Genomic DNA, 15,594 nt, shown 5'->3' with positions numbered 1-15,594 from the left:
CAGAGAAACGGTGTGTGGAGATATGATGGACGCTGAGTGGAGTGATGAAGGATGGGGAGAGGAAGAGGGAGGTAAGTGTAGGGAAGAGGATGTGTGGGATGGTGATGAGGTCTAGGGTGGAAAGTGCGTAGATAAGAGAGAAAAGTGTGATGGCGGGAGGAGTCGGGGAGATTATATGGGGAAGAGTACACAAGGGAAGAGGGTGGTTTGTGGAAGGAGAGGGAAGGGGGGATGGGGGAAGATGGATAGCCTAATATTTGTTGGTGGATTCCCGGTGATAAGGGAGAAACTATACGGTACATCCCACGTATTTTCCGGGGATAAAAAGTACGGAGCTGCCCACGTATTTTCCGGGGGTAAAAAGTACGGAGCTGCCCACGTATTTTCAGCGTGTAAAAGAATACGGTACTGCGCACTTATTTTCTGCTTGTGGAAGAATACAGTACTGCCAACGTATTTCCTGCGCTTTAAAAAAATACGGTACTATCCCCGTATTTTTGTATGTTATAAAAGAATACGGCACCAACTATTCATTTTCTGCTGGTGAAAGGCGATTGCACCTCTTCAGCCCGAGGACGTATTTATTTCATTCCGTCCCTTCAAGTTAGTGAACATGTGCTCCGGCATAGGGGTTGAAAGTGGGAATGTGTGGCTGTACTCTCTCTCTCTCTCTCTCTCTCTGGCGATCCCACCGCCTAGCACCTGTGTTGCAAGCATCTTCGTTCCTCCATCAACACAGGAGGAAGGAGGAGGCTTGTTCCTGGAATAATATTTAATTTCTTCTTGTAAACGTGTCTACAGTGAGATTGTGAATGTAGGGAGTTGGAAGATGATGGTGGTGGTGGCGATGATGATCATGATGGTCATCATCATGATGATGATCATCATCATAGAATTATTAGCGCGGAAAGAAAATTGGGCAAAGTATCGGAAAGATTATAGAAAACTACCATGATGATGATGATGATGATGATGAAGATGATGATGAAGAAGATTTTGATGAAGATGATGGTGGTGATGGTGGTGGTGGAAATATTAGCGAAAGATGGAAAATAAAGAAAAGGATGGGGGAGGTATCTATAAAACCACCAGCGAAAAAGCGGAAAAGATTTGGTGAAAGAGGGAGTGAGAAATTTGAGCTAGATCAGTGTCTTGGAGAATGGGAGGGAAGGAGGAATGGCGGAGATAAAGTTGAGATGGACTGGGAGAGGAATGATTGGACTGGGAGTGTGGGAGGAGGAGGAGGAGGAGGGAAGAAAGTCGCCTACGAATGCTGGGTGAAAGGGAAGGATGAGGTGAAAAGAGGATATTGGAAAAGAAAAGAAAACTGGCTAGGAAATTGAGTAGTGAAAAAGGATACGAACAAATCTTGAATTTGGTTCTGTGTCATCTTGATTTGTTTTTTCTTAGTGGGAACAATATTGCGGGCTTCTGGCCTTTGGTTCTTCTTCCTTGCGTAAAAAGAAGAACTTCCAGGACGTATTTTTCGATTTGTTCAGTCTACCGTCACACTAATAAAATAAAGTTTGAGTACAACCTCTAATACTGAATCGATTAATAAAGCCTATGTTTAGCCCGTCCAAATCGAAAAGTCTCTCAATAATTGAAGTAAATCGTCTTGATGAAGGTAAGAATGAACTAGACAGGACGTAGCCGGATTCAAGGGATAGAGACAAAGAAAGAAGGAAATGGGATGGATGAAAGGAATAGGGGGAGGGGGAAGAGATGGGTTTGTGGGAGGCAGGGGTGTTAGAAAGTTGGAAAAGAGGAAGCAAGAAGGAATGAGTGTGTGGGGAAAGGGAATTGGTGAGTGGGGAGAGGAAATGGGTGGGTGGGGAGAGAGAATGGGTGGGTGGGGAAAGAGAATGGGTGAGTGGGGAGAGGGATGGGTGGATGGGGAGAGGGAACAGAAGATGTGATAGGGATATGAAGAACTGGTAAAGAAAAATGGTGGTGATGGAGGAAGGGAGAGAAAATTATCTGGTATGGGGGAAGCAAGAATGTAAAGGAGATACGGAAGAGGGAAGGGGGGAAGATTGGGAAGGTGAGAGGAGGGAAGATGGGGAGGAAGGGTAAAAACGTGATTAGAGAACCAAAGGGAGGGAGATATTCAAGGAAGTGATGGAAGTGGTGAAGGGAATGGATGAGAGGGATGGGTTTGTGGGAGATGGAGGTGTAAGGAAGAGAGAGAAGAGGGAGGAGAAGGGGGCTGATGATGCAGGTGTAAGAGGAAATTGGAAAAGAGAGGAGGCGGAGAGAGAGAGAGAGAGAGAGAGAGAGAGAGAGAGAGAGAGAGAGAGAGAGAATTTGTAATATGGCAGGGAAACGGGGAGGAAGGGGAAGGTGGGGTAGGGGGCGTAGGGGTGAAAGAAGCGATGACGACCAACAGGAAGGTAGGGTATGAAAAAACAGGAATAGAGTGGGAGGGTGGGGGAGTAGGGAGGCGGAAAAGCAGGAAGTGGGGACGGGGGGAGGAGTGTACAGGAGTTTGGAGGTGAGAGAGGGGGGATAGAAAACGTCATAGGGAGGGAAGGAAGGGTGAAGGAAAGAGGGGAGGAGTGAAAGAAAGGAAAGGAAAGAGGGAAGGGAGAGAGAGGTGCCAAGGAAGGGCGAGGCAAGAATGTAATGAAGTTTGGAAAGGGAGAGGAATGGGAGAGGGGAGAGAAAACGTGATATGAAAAAAATATAAATATTAGTGTATAAGGAAAGGGAAGGGAGGGGTAAAATAGAGGAAATGAAGAATAAGAAAGGACAGAATGTAAGAAAGAAAAGTGAGTAGTGGGGACGGGGGAGAGAGTGTGGAAGACGTGGAGGGATGAGGCAGAGAGGCAGGGGGGTAGAGGGGGTGGGAGACATGAGGGGAGGGGGCCAAAGAGAGGCAGAGAGATGCGAAAACTGGAAAAAGAAATGGGGGAAGAAAAAGTGGGGTTAGAGGATGACAGGGGATGAAAGGAATAGAGTAAAGTATTGGCGACGGGGAAGGGATGGAAAAGGTAGTACAGAGTGGAGGGAGAGAATGGGGTCATGGGGAGGTAAGAGGGGTAAGTGACTAGAAGAGAGATGGATGGGGGACCAAGAAGAGACAGAGGTACATGAAAACGGAAAAAGTAAACGAGCGAAGGGGAGTGGAGTGTAAATAGTTGAAAAAGCAGCTGGGAAAGAACAGAAGTCGTGATGGAAGGGGCAAGAGAAGGCAGGGGTATTAGAGACGTGGAAAAGGCTGGAGAGAAATGGGTGAACAGGAAGGTAGGGTTATTGTTGAGTAACCCCAGTCTGTCCGGCGGAACAAACCCGTCTACCGCAGGCAAGCAACCATCCTTGCAGGGCCATGCCGTGCAGTGAACCGATGCTCCCTTGCGGTGGACAGCTGCTCGCCACAGCAAGACACGGGGAAGAGTGTGGTTAGTTAGGTTCCTGGATGGACGCCACATTTGCGTCTGTCCACCCAGTTGACAGGGGGACCTTAGTAGATTGCTCTCTACCCCGGTATTTGGTTATCATCCAGCGTTGTAAATTGTTGCCAGGGTTACAGGAAAACATTAGGCTTGTCACTTAGTGTAAAGCCTCCTGAAGTGGAAAGAGTAATTAAAAATGACAGGAAGGGTGGGAGAAATAGGAAGAGAGGAGAACAGACACAGAAAAGGAACGATAATAGTGATGGAGGAATTAGGGGGCACTACATCAAATGAGTAGGTGATGACAACCACCACCTACCATCAGGAAGGTGGGAGTAAAAGAGAAAGTTGTTCAGAGAAAGATGATAGAAGAGATGAAGAGGAGAGAAAAATAGGGTCATGGAGTGGAAGGAGTGGAAAGAAGATGGAAAAGAGAGGCGAGTACCCCTAGGAAGGAGGGGAGTTGGGGAGGGCAACGAGGGAGGGGGAGGGGTGTAGAAGACATGAAAACGTTTAAGGGGTTTAGTGTGAGTTGGAAAAGAGCGATGAAGGGGGAGGGGAGAGAGGGAGGGGGAAGGGTGGGGAGGGGAGTGCAGGGAGGGGCTAGAAGACGTGATGGATGGGGGCCAAGATTAGGTAGGTGTTCCGGGAAGAGAAAGGGGGGGGGTAGGTGGGGATGGAGGAAGAAGGAGGGAGGTAATGGGAGTGGATGGAGGGGAAATCGGAGATGAGGATGGGGAAAAAGTAGGAAAGGGGAGTGGAAATGGATGGATGGGAAATTGCAGAAGAGGATGAGTTGGAGAGGGTAGAGGGGAGGGGACAGGAGACGTGACGGTAGGCAAAAAGGAGAAAAGTTTTCAAGAAAGGAGAGGGAGAGAGTTTTGGGTGGAGATTGGTGTGTATGGAAATGATTGAGAGAAGGGAAGAGGGGTAAAAGGTATGTAGGGAAGGAGAAGAAAAAGAGAGGAGAGGGGAAAGGGGGAGAGTGAGAGGAGAAGAGGCACAGTGTTCCAAGAAGAGGTGTGAAGGGGGGAGGGAAAGTAGAGAAGGAGGAGAGAGGTACGGTTGGAGGTAAGTGTTGAAGGAGGTTGGATAAGAGGCGGTAAAAACGATACAAAAGAAGAGGTGAATCAAGAGGAGGCATGTATTCCAAGAAGGACAAGATAGGGAGAGGGAAGGAGGGAGGGGAGAGAGAAGGGACAGAAAACATGATGGGGACGCAGAAGAAACGGGTATTCCAGGAAGGGGGGTGAGGCGAGGGAGGTGATGGGAAAGGTATGAGAGAAGTGGGCTTATGGAGGTAGAAGTGTAAGAAAGTTGGGGAAGAGGATGGAGGGGAGAGAGGGGAGAGAAAACGTGATGGGGGACCAAGAGGAGGCAGGTGGCGTCAGGATGAGGGGGGGAAAGGAAGGTGATGATGAGGGAATGGAAAGAGCAGTAGGGTTGCATGGAGGAAAGAGTTTACGGAAGTTTGAAAAGAGGAAGGGGGTAGGAGAGGGGGTAGGAAACGTAATGGGAGACCAAGAGGAAGGAGGTATTCCCGGAAGCGGCTGTGTGAAGGAGGAGGAGGAGATGAGAGGAAGGTAAAAGAGGGGAGGGGACAGGTGTTTCAAGAAGGGGTGTGTGAGGGGGAGGGGAAGATTTGGAGGAGGGAAAAGTTGGAAGATGGGAGACAGATGCTGCATGGAGGGGATGTGTCAGGAGGGAAGGATGGGGATTGTGAGGAAAAAAGGAAAAGATTCTCAGCTTTCACCGTCTTCTTCGGGTGAGAGAGGGAGGGAAGGATATAAGGTGGTAGGGGTGAAGGAATGGGGAGAGGGAGGAATGTAGGGAAGGGAAAAAGAAGACTGCAAGAGGTTAGGAAACTGTGAGGGGAGAGGGAGGAAGGTGGAGAGATGGAGGAAATGTGTGAGGAGGGAAGATGTGGAGGGGATGGGTAGAGGGATGCGTTGGAGGGGAGGGAGGGGTGGAGGGAAGAGTTGGAAGGGAGGGAGGGGTGGAGGCGAGGGAGGGGGTGCAGGTCGCGAGGCAATAACCACACACTTTCCAGGACTCTCGGCAACTTGTCCAGACCCTTCGTTTTAATGTGTGTGGTGGTTATTTTTGTTGCACACCTTGTGTGTGTGTGTGTGTGTGTGTGTGTGTGTGTGTGTGTGTGCGCATCAACGAATAAAGTTAAATATGTAGGTACTGGACGGGGTAGGTTCCGAGACAATTTTTCTGCCAACTCTTAATTGGAGTGGTTCTTGGTCTCGTGGCCTGTGTTGCTGTATATTGGCCAGCATTTGCTATTTCTTACCTTATCTTACACACACACACACACACACACACACACACACACACACACACACACACACACACACACACACACACACACACACACACACACACACACACACACACACACACACACACACACACACACACACACACACATTATTAACAGCAATTGTGACTCTGTTAGGATAAAGGTAATTGTGTAGGCTTGCGTCTTTTGTCTACTTTTGCATGCATTTCCATGAGGATGATAAATGGACGAATATGATATTGGACTTTCAGTGATAATATCCGTCTCTTTCCAAGCTCTTGTAAACCGTGTGAAGTGTGCATTATAACAGCTCAGCGAGTCATTAGTGTCAGTTCCCATACATATTTGATTATGAAGCTAATGAGTATGCAGTTTGAGGCTTGTAAACCATTTAAGTATGAGGGATCTGTTTTTTAAGCTGGTTAGTCTGACGGCTGTTGGGAAAAGAAACTGACTTTGATCCAGCCATTTTTTTTTTCATTATTTCTAGATGTTTGTGTATTGAAAAAGATTTAGCACTTTTTCTTCTGTTTACATGGGTACAGAACTAAACCAGGTCGAATTCAGCGTATGAGTGTGAACACCATTTTAGGCTACGTGCTGTGTTCATATTGACACAGTAGTCGTCATAGTATTAGCACCGTTTCTTATGCTACTTATTTTGAACATGTTAGTAATCTCTCTTCTGGTAATCTTATCCCTTTAGCGAAGACACTGTTTGCTTTAACCATATATAAGAGAATATTAATTTGCCGTATTCGGAAATAAACGGGGAAATAATAGGTGCTAGGGAGCCATCTAAGCTAGCCAGAACACGATCCTGCATAGAGCCATATTCTCGTTTGTTTTGGGAGATTTGTACGATTTTTTCCTATTACACCCAAGCTCCACCATCCCCAAGACGATTTGATTCAGTCCTGGAGAGAATCTTAACTGGAGGAGCTTCTTGTGCAGGGGCTTCTTCGGAAATATATATAATCGTCCGGAATGGCCAGAATAAATGGAAAAATAAAAAACTCATTATAGTGCAATCTTTCAATACTGTACTGTGTTTAACCCCTTCAGGAGGATGACGTGTATTTCAACTTTTCTACCTCAGATTATTTTATTCCGAGTGGAGGAGACAAGTATATATAAGATATCCAGTACCCCCGTCAGTATGAGAACATCCGTAAATTAAAGTATTGCTGCCGTCAGACGATTTTGTTCAGCTTAGGGGAGGGATTTTTTATTAAAGGAATTAATGTAGTGAACCTCTTTATTTTTTATTTATTTATTTATTTATTTATTTTTTACCGAGGTGCGTAGTTCAGGGTTAAGGGTTCTTTGATATTTGTAAGCTGGTGAAGTTCAGGTTGTTTCCGTTCCTTCCATCCTCATCCCACCGCAGCAAGGAATTACCCACTTGCTGGTTTTGTCATAGAAAATGTTACCCCTTTCACGAGGGGGGATGTGTCTTGAAGATGAATTAAATCGAGTAACAGCCAAAAGAAAACTACTAAAAGACACCATCCTGTTGAAGGGATTACTTGATATTGCTTCAGAACCCTTGGCAGTGAGAGAATTGGGTAGGTTGAATAAGAGTCTGGTAGTAGCGAAAACAGACCATTTCTCTCGTCTATTTTCCCGGTATTTCCCTCTCGTTTACTTTCCCAATATTTCCCTCTCGTCTACTTTCCCAATATTTCCCTCTCGTCTGGAGGTACAGTAGTTAGAATGCAAGAGTTTTCCCGACCAAGAGGGGGTTAATGATGATAATGTTGAACTTTCCCCAGGCCTCTCTGACACTCTGCCGGCTGAGTAAATTGTTTAATAAATTATTTGGCTTTACGTGGAATTAAAGTCTTTTCCTGTGACATTTACTTGATAGTTTTTCTGTGTTACATAATTAGCTTTCTTCCTTATTCGTGGGAGGTGGAGCTTCCCTGCATTGCCGTCCCTATCTCTGACTCATGGAATAGATTTACGTATATGACCTACTTTATGACAAGCAGCCTGAAAGGACTAATAGGCTTCTTTGTTTTCATTTTACTTCTTTGAATTTCCCCCTCCCCCTTCCCTTCCTCTTCTCTTCCCTCTCCCCCTCCGCTTCTCCCTCTTCTCTTCCCTCTCCACCCTCCTCTTCCCCCTCTTCTCTGCCCTTTCCCCCCTCCCCTTCCCCCTCCCGTTTCCCTCCCCATCCCCCTTCCTCCTTAGCGACACTGACGGTGAGGTAATCGTCAGCGAGTGGGTTGTCGCTGCCGCCGCCGCTGCCAGGTTCTCTCTCTTGATCTAGAGTGTAAGTAAGCGACATGGGTGTAGCTTCCGGCCTTTTCACCACGGGGAGGGAGGCCGGATGTCGTGCCTGACGTGTGAGTTCCGGAGACCTCCACCTTTCTTTTGAGGTCGGTCTTGATCAGGGAGGAAATTGGGAGTAGTGGAGAGGGGAGTAGGAAGTCTAGGAAGGAGGGAAAGGAAACGAAAATGGAAGGAGAAACGAATGAGAAGCTGGTTGATAGGAGTTGAAGGGAGTCATTCTTGAGTAGGGAGGAAACTGGGTGGGTTGAGAGGAGAGGAGAGTGAAGGAAAGGGGAGTAACATCGTAAAGAAAGTGAGTTTGAAGTGATGAAAAGGGAGTGCGAAATGACAGGAATAAGGGAATGATGATCATCCTGTCAGGGTCGGTCTTGGGCAGGGAAGAAGTTGGGTGGAGGGAAAAGGGGAGTGAGAAAAGAGATAAAAGAAGTGGATATGAAAGAAATTGAATGAGAACTGCAGGATAAGAGTAAAATATATATAGGAAAATGGGGAAACAATAGAGGAAAGAAAAGCAAAGATGGAGAGAGAGTGAAAATGGGAAGAAAAAGGAAGTAGAGTAATGAGTTGAATGAAAGGGACATTAGGCTATTTTTTTTTTTTTCATGGGATCGTTCTTGAGGAGGGAAGAACCTGGACTGGAAGAGAAGGGAGGTGAGGAGGTTTTCAAGGGGCTTAGTAGTAGAGGAGGAAGAATAAGTGTCAGTGGGTAAAGAAAAGGGTGTAGGGGGGACAAAGAAAGATGGGAGGAATAAACTGGAATCGTGTTGGGGTAGGGAGAAGGCATTAGAGTACAGTACACTCTTGAAAATGGGCACTGTAGGGTTAAGGGTTTGAGCGTAGTGAAGGTCTGAGTGTAGTGAAGGCGTAGTTCAGAGCTATCTCCAACAACAAGAGGAAGAGAATGATGTAACAATGTGGTGTGTGAAAAGTGGATGAGGCTTTTCTCTTTGAGGTGTATTTGAAGGGAGAAGAAGTGGGAAGGGGAAGCATAGTAGAAGATGGAAGATAAAAAAGCGAGTTGGTGGATGAAATAGATACAAAAAATGGTGAAGCAAGGTAGTGGATAACGGGACAAAAGTGGGGATGGAGGGAGGGAGGGAGGAGAGTGAAAAATAGAGGAAGGGATATAGAAAGTAGAAGGGAGGGAAGGGTATAGAAATTTGAGCGGGGGAGATATATAGAAGGGAGGTGTGTAGAGAATAGAGTGGGCTAGGGATATAGAAAAAAAATATACAGGGAGAGAGGGATGTGGAAAATGTGGAGTACTGTTGTGGAGGGTGGAATGGATGTGGGAAACGGAGAGAGGTAAGGGGAGAGGTAATAAAACTAAGGTATAACTCCAGCCTCTACCTGCCCGCCTGCCTTTCCCTCACCTGTTTCATTTTTTTTTACCTCTCTCTCTCTCTCTCTCTCTCTCTCTCTCCCTCCCTAGGTCACGAATTTTATATCTCATTACCTGCCGTTATCTCCCTCCTCTCCTATAAAATTATCTTTATATCCTTTGTCTGTTCCATTTTTTTGAAGCTCTGTGTTTAATGTAACTTCCCATGTTTTGTATATCTCTTTATCTTTCTCCATCACTTCCCATCTCTTACAACTCCTTCATTATTCCATCGTTTAACTCACTTTTTCACTTCACTCTCCTCTGCCCTCCATAACTCTTCAATTGTTTTCTTTTCTTTCCCCAGCTTTGCTTTTATATTTTTTCCTCACACACTTTCTCATCTCTTTCCTCATCCTCTCAGTGTAATGTTCCCTCTCTCCCCACCGTCCTATCTCCCGCCATCTGATTTATTTTCTCATTTTCATGTCTTTTGTCCCTTATTCTTCTTATGTCATCGTTCCTCCTTCCTTGGCTCTCTTATTTTTTTTTTCTTTTGTGTTTCTTCTCGTTAAAATCTCTCTTTTTATTTGTTTACTTAAGTATGTATCTGTCTCTCTTTATCTATCTCTGTGTCTGGTCATCGTATCTATATCTGTGTGTCTGTCTGCCTGTCCGTTTGTTTATCTATCTAGGTCTTTCTAATCAGTCTGTATCTATCCATCAGTGTCTGTCTACATTCATCTCTTCTTATCTGTTATCTCTCTTCTCATCTGTTCCAGGTTGCACCCATATTTCTCTCTCATTTTCTGTATTTACGATATTTCTCACTTTTTCCCCTTCCTCCTCCTCCTTTATAATTTTTTCTCCCTACCTTTTTCGTCTCCCCTTCCGTTTATCTTCATCTCCTTGTAATCCTCTCACTCCCCCCCCCCTCCTCCTTTCGCGTCTCGGCTCCTCTCGTCTGATATATTTCCCTGCTTCTATCTCCTTTGTCACTGTAATTCCTCTCTCTCTCTCTCTCTCTCTCTAATCTCCTTCTCCCCCCCTCCCTCCTACCTCGCACACATACTCGCCATCTTCGTTTTCTGATTTATTTTCTCTCTTCCATCTTCTGTCCTTTTTTATTACCTCTTCCGCCTCCTTTCTCTTTTCCAAACCTGCTAACTTTCTTCTTTTTCTTGACACTTCCTTGTTGCCTCTTTTTGTAATGTCTTTACTTTCTACCTCTGTTGTTCCGTGTCAGCCTTCTTTCCACACTTTCTTTCCGTATTCATTTTCTTTTCTCCTCATTGTCTGTTTCCTCTCCTTGTAATGCTTTATTAGTCCCCTGTCGGTCAAACAGGTCGGGGACTATAGGTTTGCGCGGTTCCGTCATTACGTCCGTGAGTCCGCCCGTTATTTCGTGTCCGCTCTGTAACTTCCACATACATGGACAGCTCTGATAATTATAACTTCATACAGTTGTTTCCCATACCATGATGGTGTGTCGCGTGCAACAACCAGCCATCTACTCTCAAAGTCAAGGTCACACTTGGGACTCAAACAAGGTCGGGTGCTGTCATACTTAACAGCCATACCTACATTCGTGTCCGTTCTATGTGTTGTCTGGGGAGATCAGTGAATGGCTGTACATACATATTGCAGTTATATCCACATTGTATACACAGTTGGGAGGGGCTTGTTTTTCCCTGTAGCAGCTTCCATCCTATGACGTACTTTTAGAATTAATTTCCTTTGTTCCTTTATTCCTCCAATTCTGTTCTGTTTAGTCTTTCCTTTTCTTCTTCGTTTTTTTTTTTTTTTTTTGTCTCATCACCTTCGCTTTTGTAATATCTTGTTTTTTTCTGTCCATATCCATTGGTCCACTTCATTTCTCCCTCTCTTACTCCTTTTTTTGCCCCTTTCACTTCTCATCTTTGTTGCATCTTCCTCATCCCCTCCCCTTTGTCTTTATCCTCACCTCTATCTTTCTTGTCTTCTGTTTTTCCTCATTTCTTTTCTTCCTACCTTCCTTCTTTATTATTTTGCCATTCTGTGCCTTCTCCGTCACTTATCTCCTTCATCATCCTTTCCATGTCAGGCCTTTCTTTCCTCCCAACCCCTTCCCCTCCCCTCTGGTCCCAGCTCCCATCCTCTTTTATATTACTTTCTCCTCTCGTGCCTCATTTCTGTCATTGTAATCTGTCCCCTTTTTTTCTGTTTTATTTCTGATTTCCTTCATTCTTGTCCTTCGTTAATCGAGTCCAGTTTTCATCCTTCGCTCCCTTATTTTCTCTCATTACTCCGACCTCCATCGTCAGTTTGCAATATATCTTCTTAAGTTTTATTCTCTAGCTGCGTCAATCGTTTACCCTGTCTCTCTCTCTTTATTTTTTGTCCTCTTAATTGTTGTTGTATAATCCTGATTCCCATCCGCATTTTCTTTTTCTTGTTTTGTGTGCCTTTCTTTGCTCTCCTTTATTTTCACTTTATTTTCTCCTTTACTCTCTAATATCCTTTCTTTTTCTTACCCATACATTTCGTTCCTTACTGTATTGTATCCGACGTTTATTTATTTATTTTTGTATCTTTCTGTACTCTGTGATTACTTTTCCTTATTACTTTTTTTTTCCTTCCTCATTCTCCTTAGCCTACCTCTCTCGTGTCTTCCTCAGCTTATCTTTAATTGCTTTTCTTCCTCTCTCATTACAGGCTTCCTCCGGTTTCCTTAATTTCTTTCTTTTCTTTTTTTCTTTAAGGTTCAGTTCTTTTCATCTCCATCACAAGTTTTTATTTTTCTCACTTCATTCTGTTATGCTCTCTCTCTCTTTTTTTTTAAACTCTGATTTCGCCTCATTTCCTCCTGTCTCATTTTTCTTCCCCCATTTTTTTTTCTGTTTGTGTATATATTGACTTACGCTGGAAAAGATGGTGTTTTTGCTTTGTTTATCTCTCTCTCTCTCTCTCTCTCTCTCTCTCTCTCTCTCTCTCTCTCTCTCTCTCTCTCTCCACCATGTTTTAATGTCTTCTTGTTAGTGGGTGTGTCCTTTTCTTTCATTTTCCATCTTATCTTTCTTTTTCTCACTTTTGTGTCTCTGTTTTCTCTCTTTCTTCATCCCTTTCCCCTATTCCATCCTCAGTTATTTCGTCTCCCTTTCTCCGTGCTCATTACTCGTTTTCTTAAATTTACCTTTTTATCCTCTCTCTCTCTCTCTCTCTCTCTCTCTCTCTCTCTCTCTCTCTCACCATTCCAATTTTCTCTTTGTTACGTCCCTCCCTCAGTTCATCCCGACTTCCAATTATTTTTTTCTCTTCTGTCTTTATTATTGTCCTTTGTATATTTCGTCCTTTATTTTTTTTTCACTCCATTACTTCCTAGAATCACTTTTTTTTTCTCCTTTTATCTATATTTCGTCCTTAATTTTCCCCAATTTTTCTTCTTCGTTTTCAATTATTTCGTTTCATCTTCATGGGGTCTCATTTATTTAATCTTAATATCCGTATGTCTCTCCCTTCCATGTTTTCAGGTATCTCTCTGAAGTTCATTATTGTCTCTCTGTTTTCCTCTCATTTTCCCTCCTTTCTTCCTCCCCTCCTCTTTGTCTCCGCGTGTTCTTGCAATTATCCTTTTATTTCCCTTATTTCTCTTTCTTCATGTCCTGTGATGTACCCTGTTAATCTCTCTCTCTCTCTCTCTCTCTCTCTCTCTCTCTCTCTCTCTCTCTCTCTCTCTCTCTCTCTCTCTCTCTCTCTCAGCCTCCCATTACCACCTGTACCTGTTATCCTTTACTGCATGCATCAGTGTTGAATAAATTTGCCTCTTTCATTTCAGGTTCCCCAGCACCAAAAAGAGAAGTGAATGACAGAGCTGTGGATTTGGTGAGTATGAATATTTAGAAATTGTGTCCATTTTTGTTTCCTCTGCCGCTTTCCTCAGTTCCTTTGTTCTTGTACCCCCTCATCCTCTCTTTTTTCCTCTTTTTCTTCACTTATTTTTAACCCAGTAAACATGAGGACATATATTATTACTTTTTTTTTTCTGCCAATAGACGATGTTACAAAAAATAAATCCTAGTTTGTCGTTGACTGAAATATCTCCTGTTGGTGGGACAGAAATTAAATCATAGTGTGACAGACAGAAATACCTGCAGAGATAGAAATATATATCGTTAGTGTGGCGCTGACCTACCTGCGTGTCGTTAGTGTGGCGCTGACCTACCTGCGTGTCGCGGTGTATGGTGTAGGTCATCCAGCAACATGGCTCCACCTGGTTCGAGTCTAAACCCCAGAACTCCAACTCCTCCTCGAACAGCGGACCGCATACGTTGGTCGGGTAGTGCAGTTTGCCAGTCCTGTATGGGGGGAAGGGAGGAGTGGGTGGTTACTCTTTGGCTGGAGAAAAAAATAGGGTTGTTTGGCTGTGTATTGTTGCTTGAGGGTTGTTTGGTTATGTAATGGTTGTAATGGGAAGGTTGTTTGGTTATGTAATGGTTGTATTTTGAGGATTGCATGGGTATGTAATGGTTGCTTGGTTTAGTGTGTTTGGTATGGGAATGTTAATTGGTTTGGTAATGGCTGTTTGGTTTGCGTATGTTTGTAAATGCCAGGGTTGTTTGGTTACGTAGGCGTGGTAATGAAAGGCTTGTTTGTTTATGCAGTGGTTGATTAAGGGAGGGTTGCTTGCTTACGTTTGGTTGGTAATGAGTAGTTTGTTTGAGTATGTATGGTCAGGGTTGGATAGGAATGGTTAGGTTGCTTCTGTATGTATGGTTTTTATGGTTAATGGGAGAGTTGGTTGGATGGAAATGGTTGGTTAGGAAGGTTGCATGTTTATGTATGGTTGGGATGGTTGTTAATGAGAGAGGTGGTTGGATGGAAAAGGTTGGGAGGGTTAATTAGGAAAGGGAGGATTAGATGATGGTTGGAAGGGTTGTTTTGTTTATGGAGGGGTGGTGTGCTAATGGTTGAGATAGTTGCCTGGTCACACATGGTCGGGTTTGGAGAGATATTAAAGAGATGATTGGTTCTGTTAGGCATGGTTGATTGGGATAGTATGCTGGGATAATTGAGGAATTGTGTGTGTGTGTGTGTGTGTGTGTGTGTGTGTGTGTGTGTGTGTGTGTTGGGGTAGTGATGGTTAGGAGGAGATGGTTGATTATATATGGTTGTGTTGGCTGGGAATAGGTGTTTGGTTGGTTAGGAATGGCTAGGGGAAGTGGTAGGCTATGGTTGGGTGACCCGCTTTTGTGCTTTCTGTAGTGACGTTATGGAGGAAATTGAATTTGAAATTTCTATTACGCAGACCATAGCACAGAGCAATTTTTATTTTTTTATTTTTAGCTGCAGATTGATAACAGTGGTTGAGTCTATCGGCTGTATAATTATTCTCCAACAGGGTATCATTATCTATCTATCTATCTATTGCCAGACGCCTCAATCCCGTTTGGGGTGGCCACAAACAAATCGCCTCCAAGTCGCCCTGTCCCCCGCCATTTCACTGCCCTGCTCCCAACTCACACACCCCCTCTCTCATATACCTCTCCACCCCATCCCTCCATCTCATCCTCGGCCTCCCCCTCCCTCTTCCCCCCTCCACCTCACTCACATACACTCTCTTCGTCAGTCCTTCACCATCCATCCTCTCCACATGGCCAAACCACCTCAGTGTGTTCCTCATAACGCTCCCTATCACATCCACATCAACACCACAACGTTCCTTTATATCCTCATTCGTCAACCTATCTCTCCATGTGACTCCACAGGCTCCTCTTAAATAACTCATTTCCACTGCTCTCACTCTTGACTTGTATCCTTCCAACAACGTCCAAGCTTCACTTCCGTACGTTAGAGTTGGTATCACAATACTGTCATGTAGTAACTTTTTCACATCCATGCTCACTTCCCTGTTTCTTATCACTGCTTTCAAAGAACCAGCAACCTTTCTTCCCTGCTGTACCCTTTCAAGCACTTCACCCTCCAAACCTCCATCCTTACTCATCACACTACCCAAGTACTTAAACGTACTCACATTTTCCAATTCCTCACCATCCAACCTCGCTGACTTCACCTCTCTCAAAGACCATCACTTTACTCTTCCCTACATTCACCTTCAGATTCCGTTTCTTACACACTCTCCCAAACTCATCCACCAAGCCTTGCAGCTCCCCTTCGTCTTCACTCAACAACACAGTATCATCTGCAAACAACAGTACAGGGAGTTTCCAAACACTATCCTCTCTCACCAGGGCCATTATGGAACACTTAATTACTCCTCTATTTGTATCTAACGT

At 44.4% G+C, this 15,594-nt stretch overlaps 1 protein-coding gene across 1 annotated transcript in view; it reads right to left on the bottom strand.

The window, feature by feature from the left end:
- The window catches only part of LOC145394005 (potassium voltage-gated channel protein Shaw-like), an 89,821-nt gene that overhangs the window by 54,526 nt on the left and 19,701 nt on the right, over window positions 1–15,594 (bottom strand). Inside the window, exon 3 of the mRNA XM_080267975.1 lies at window positions 13,524–13,656. Coding sequence (XP_080124101.1) covers window positions 13,524–13,656 — 133 coding nt within the window. The remainder of the gene's footprint in view (window positions 1–13,523; window positions 13,657–15,594) is intronic.

The sequence above is a fragment of the Coenobita brevimanus genome, chromosome 26 (assembly GCF_032717465.1).
Source record: "Coenobita brevimanus isolate Jiangsu-jjx chromosome 26, ASM3271746v2, whole genome shotgun sequence".
In the NCBI taxonomy this organism is placed as follows: Eukaryota; Metazoa; Arthropoda; class Malacostraca; order Decapoda; family Coenobitidae; genus Coenobita; species Coenobita brevimanus.
Note: the sequence above shows the minus strand (reverse complement) of the source record. Positions and strands in the feature narration are given on the sequence as shown.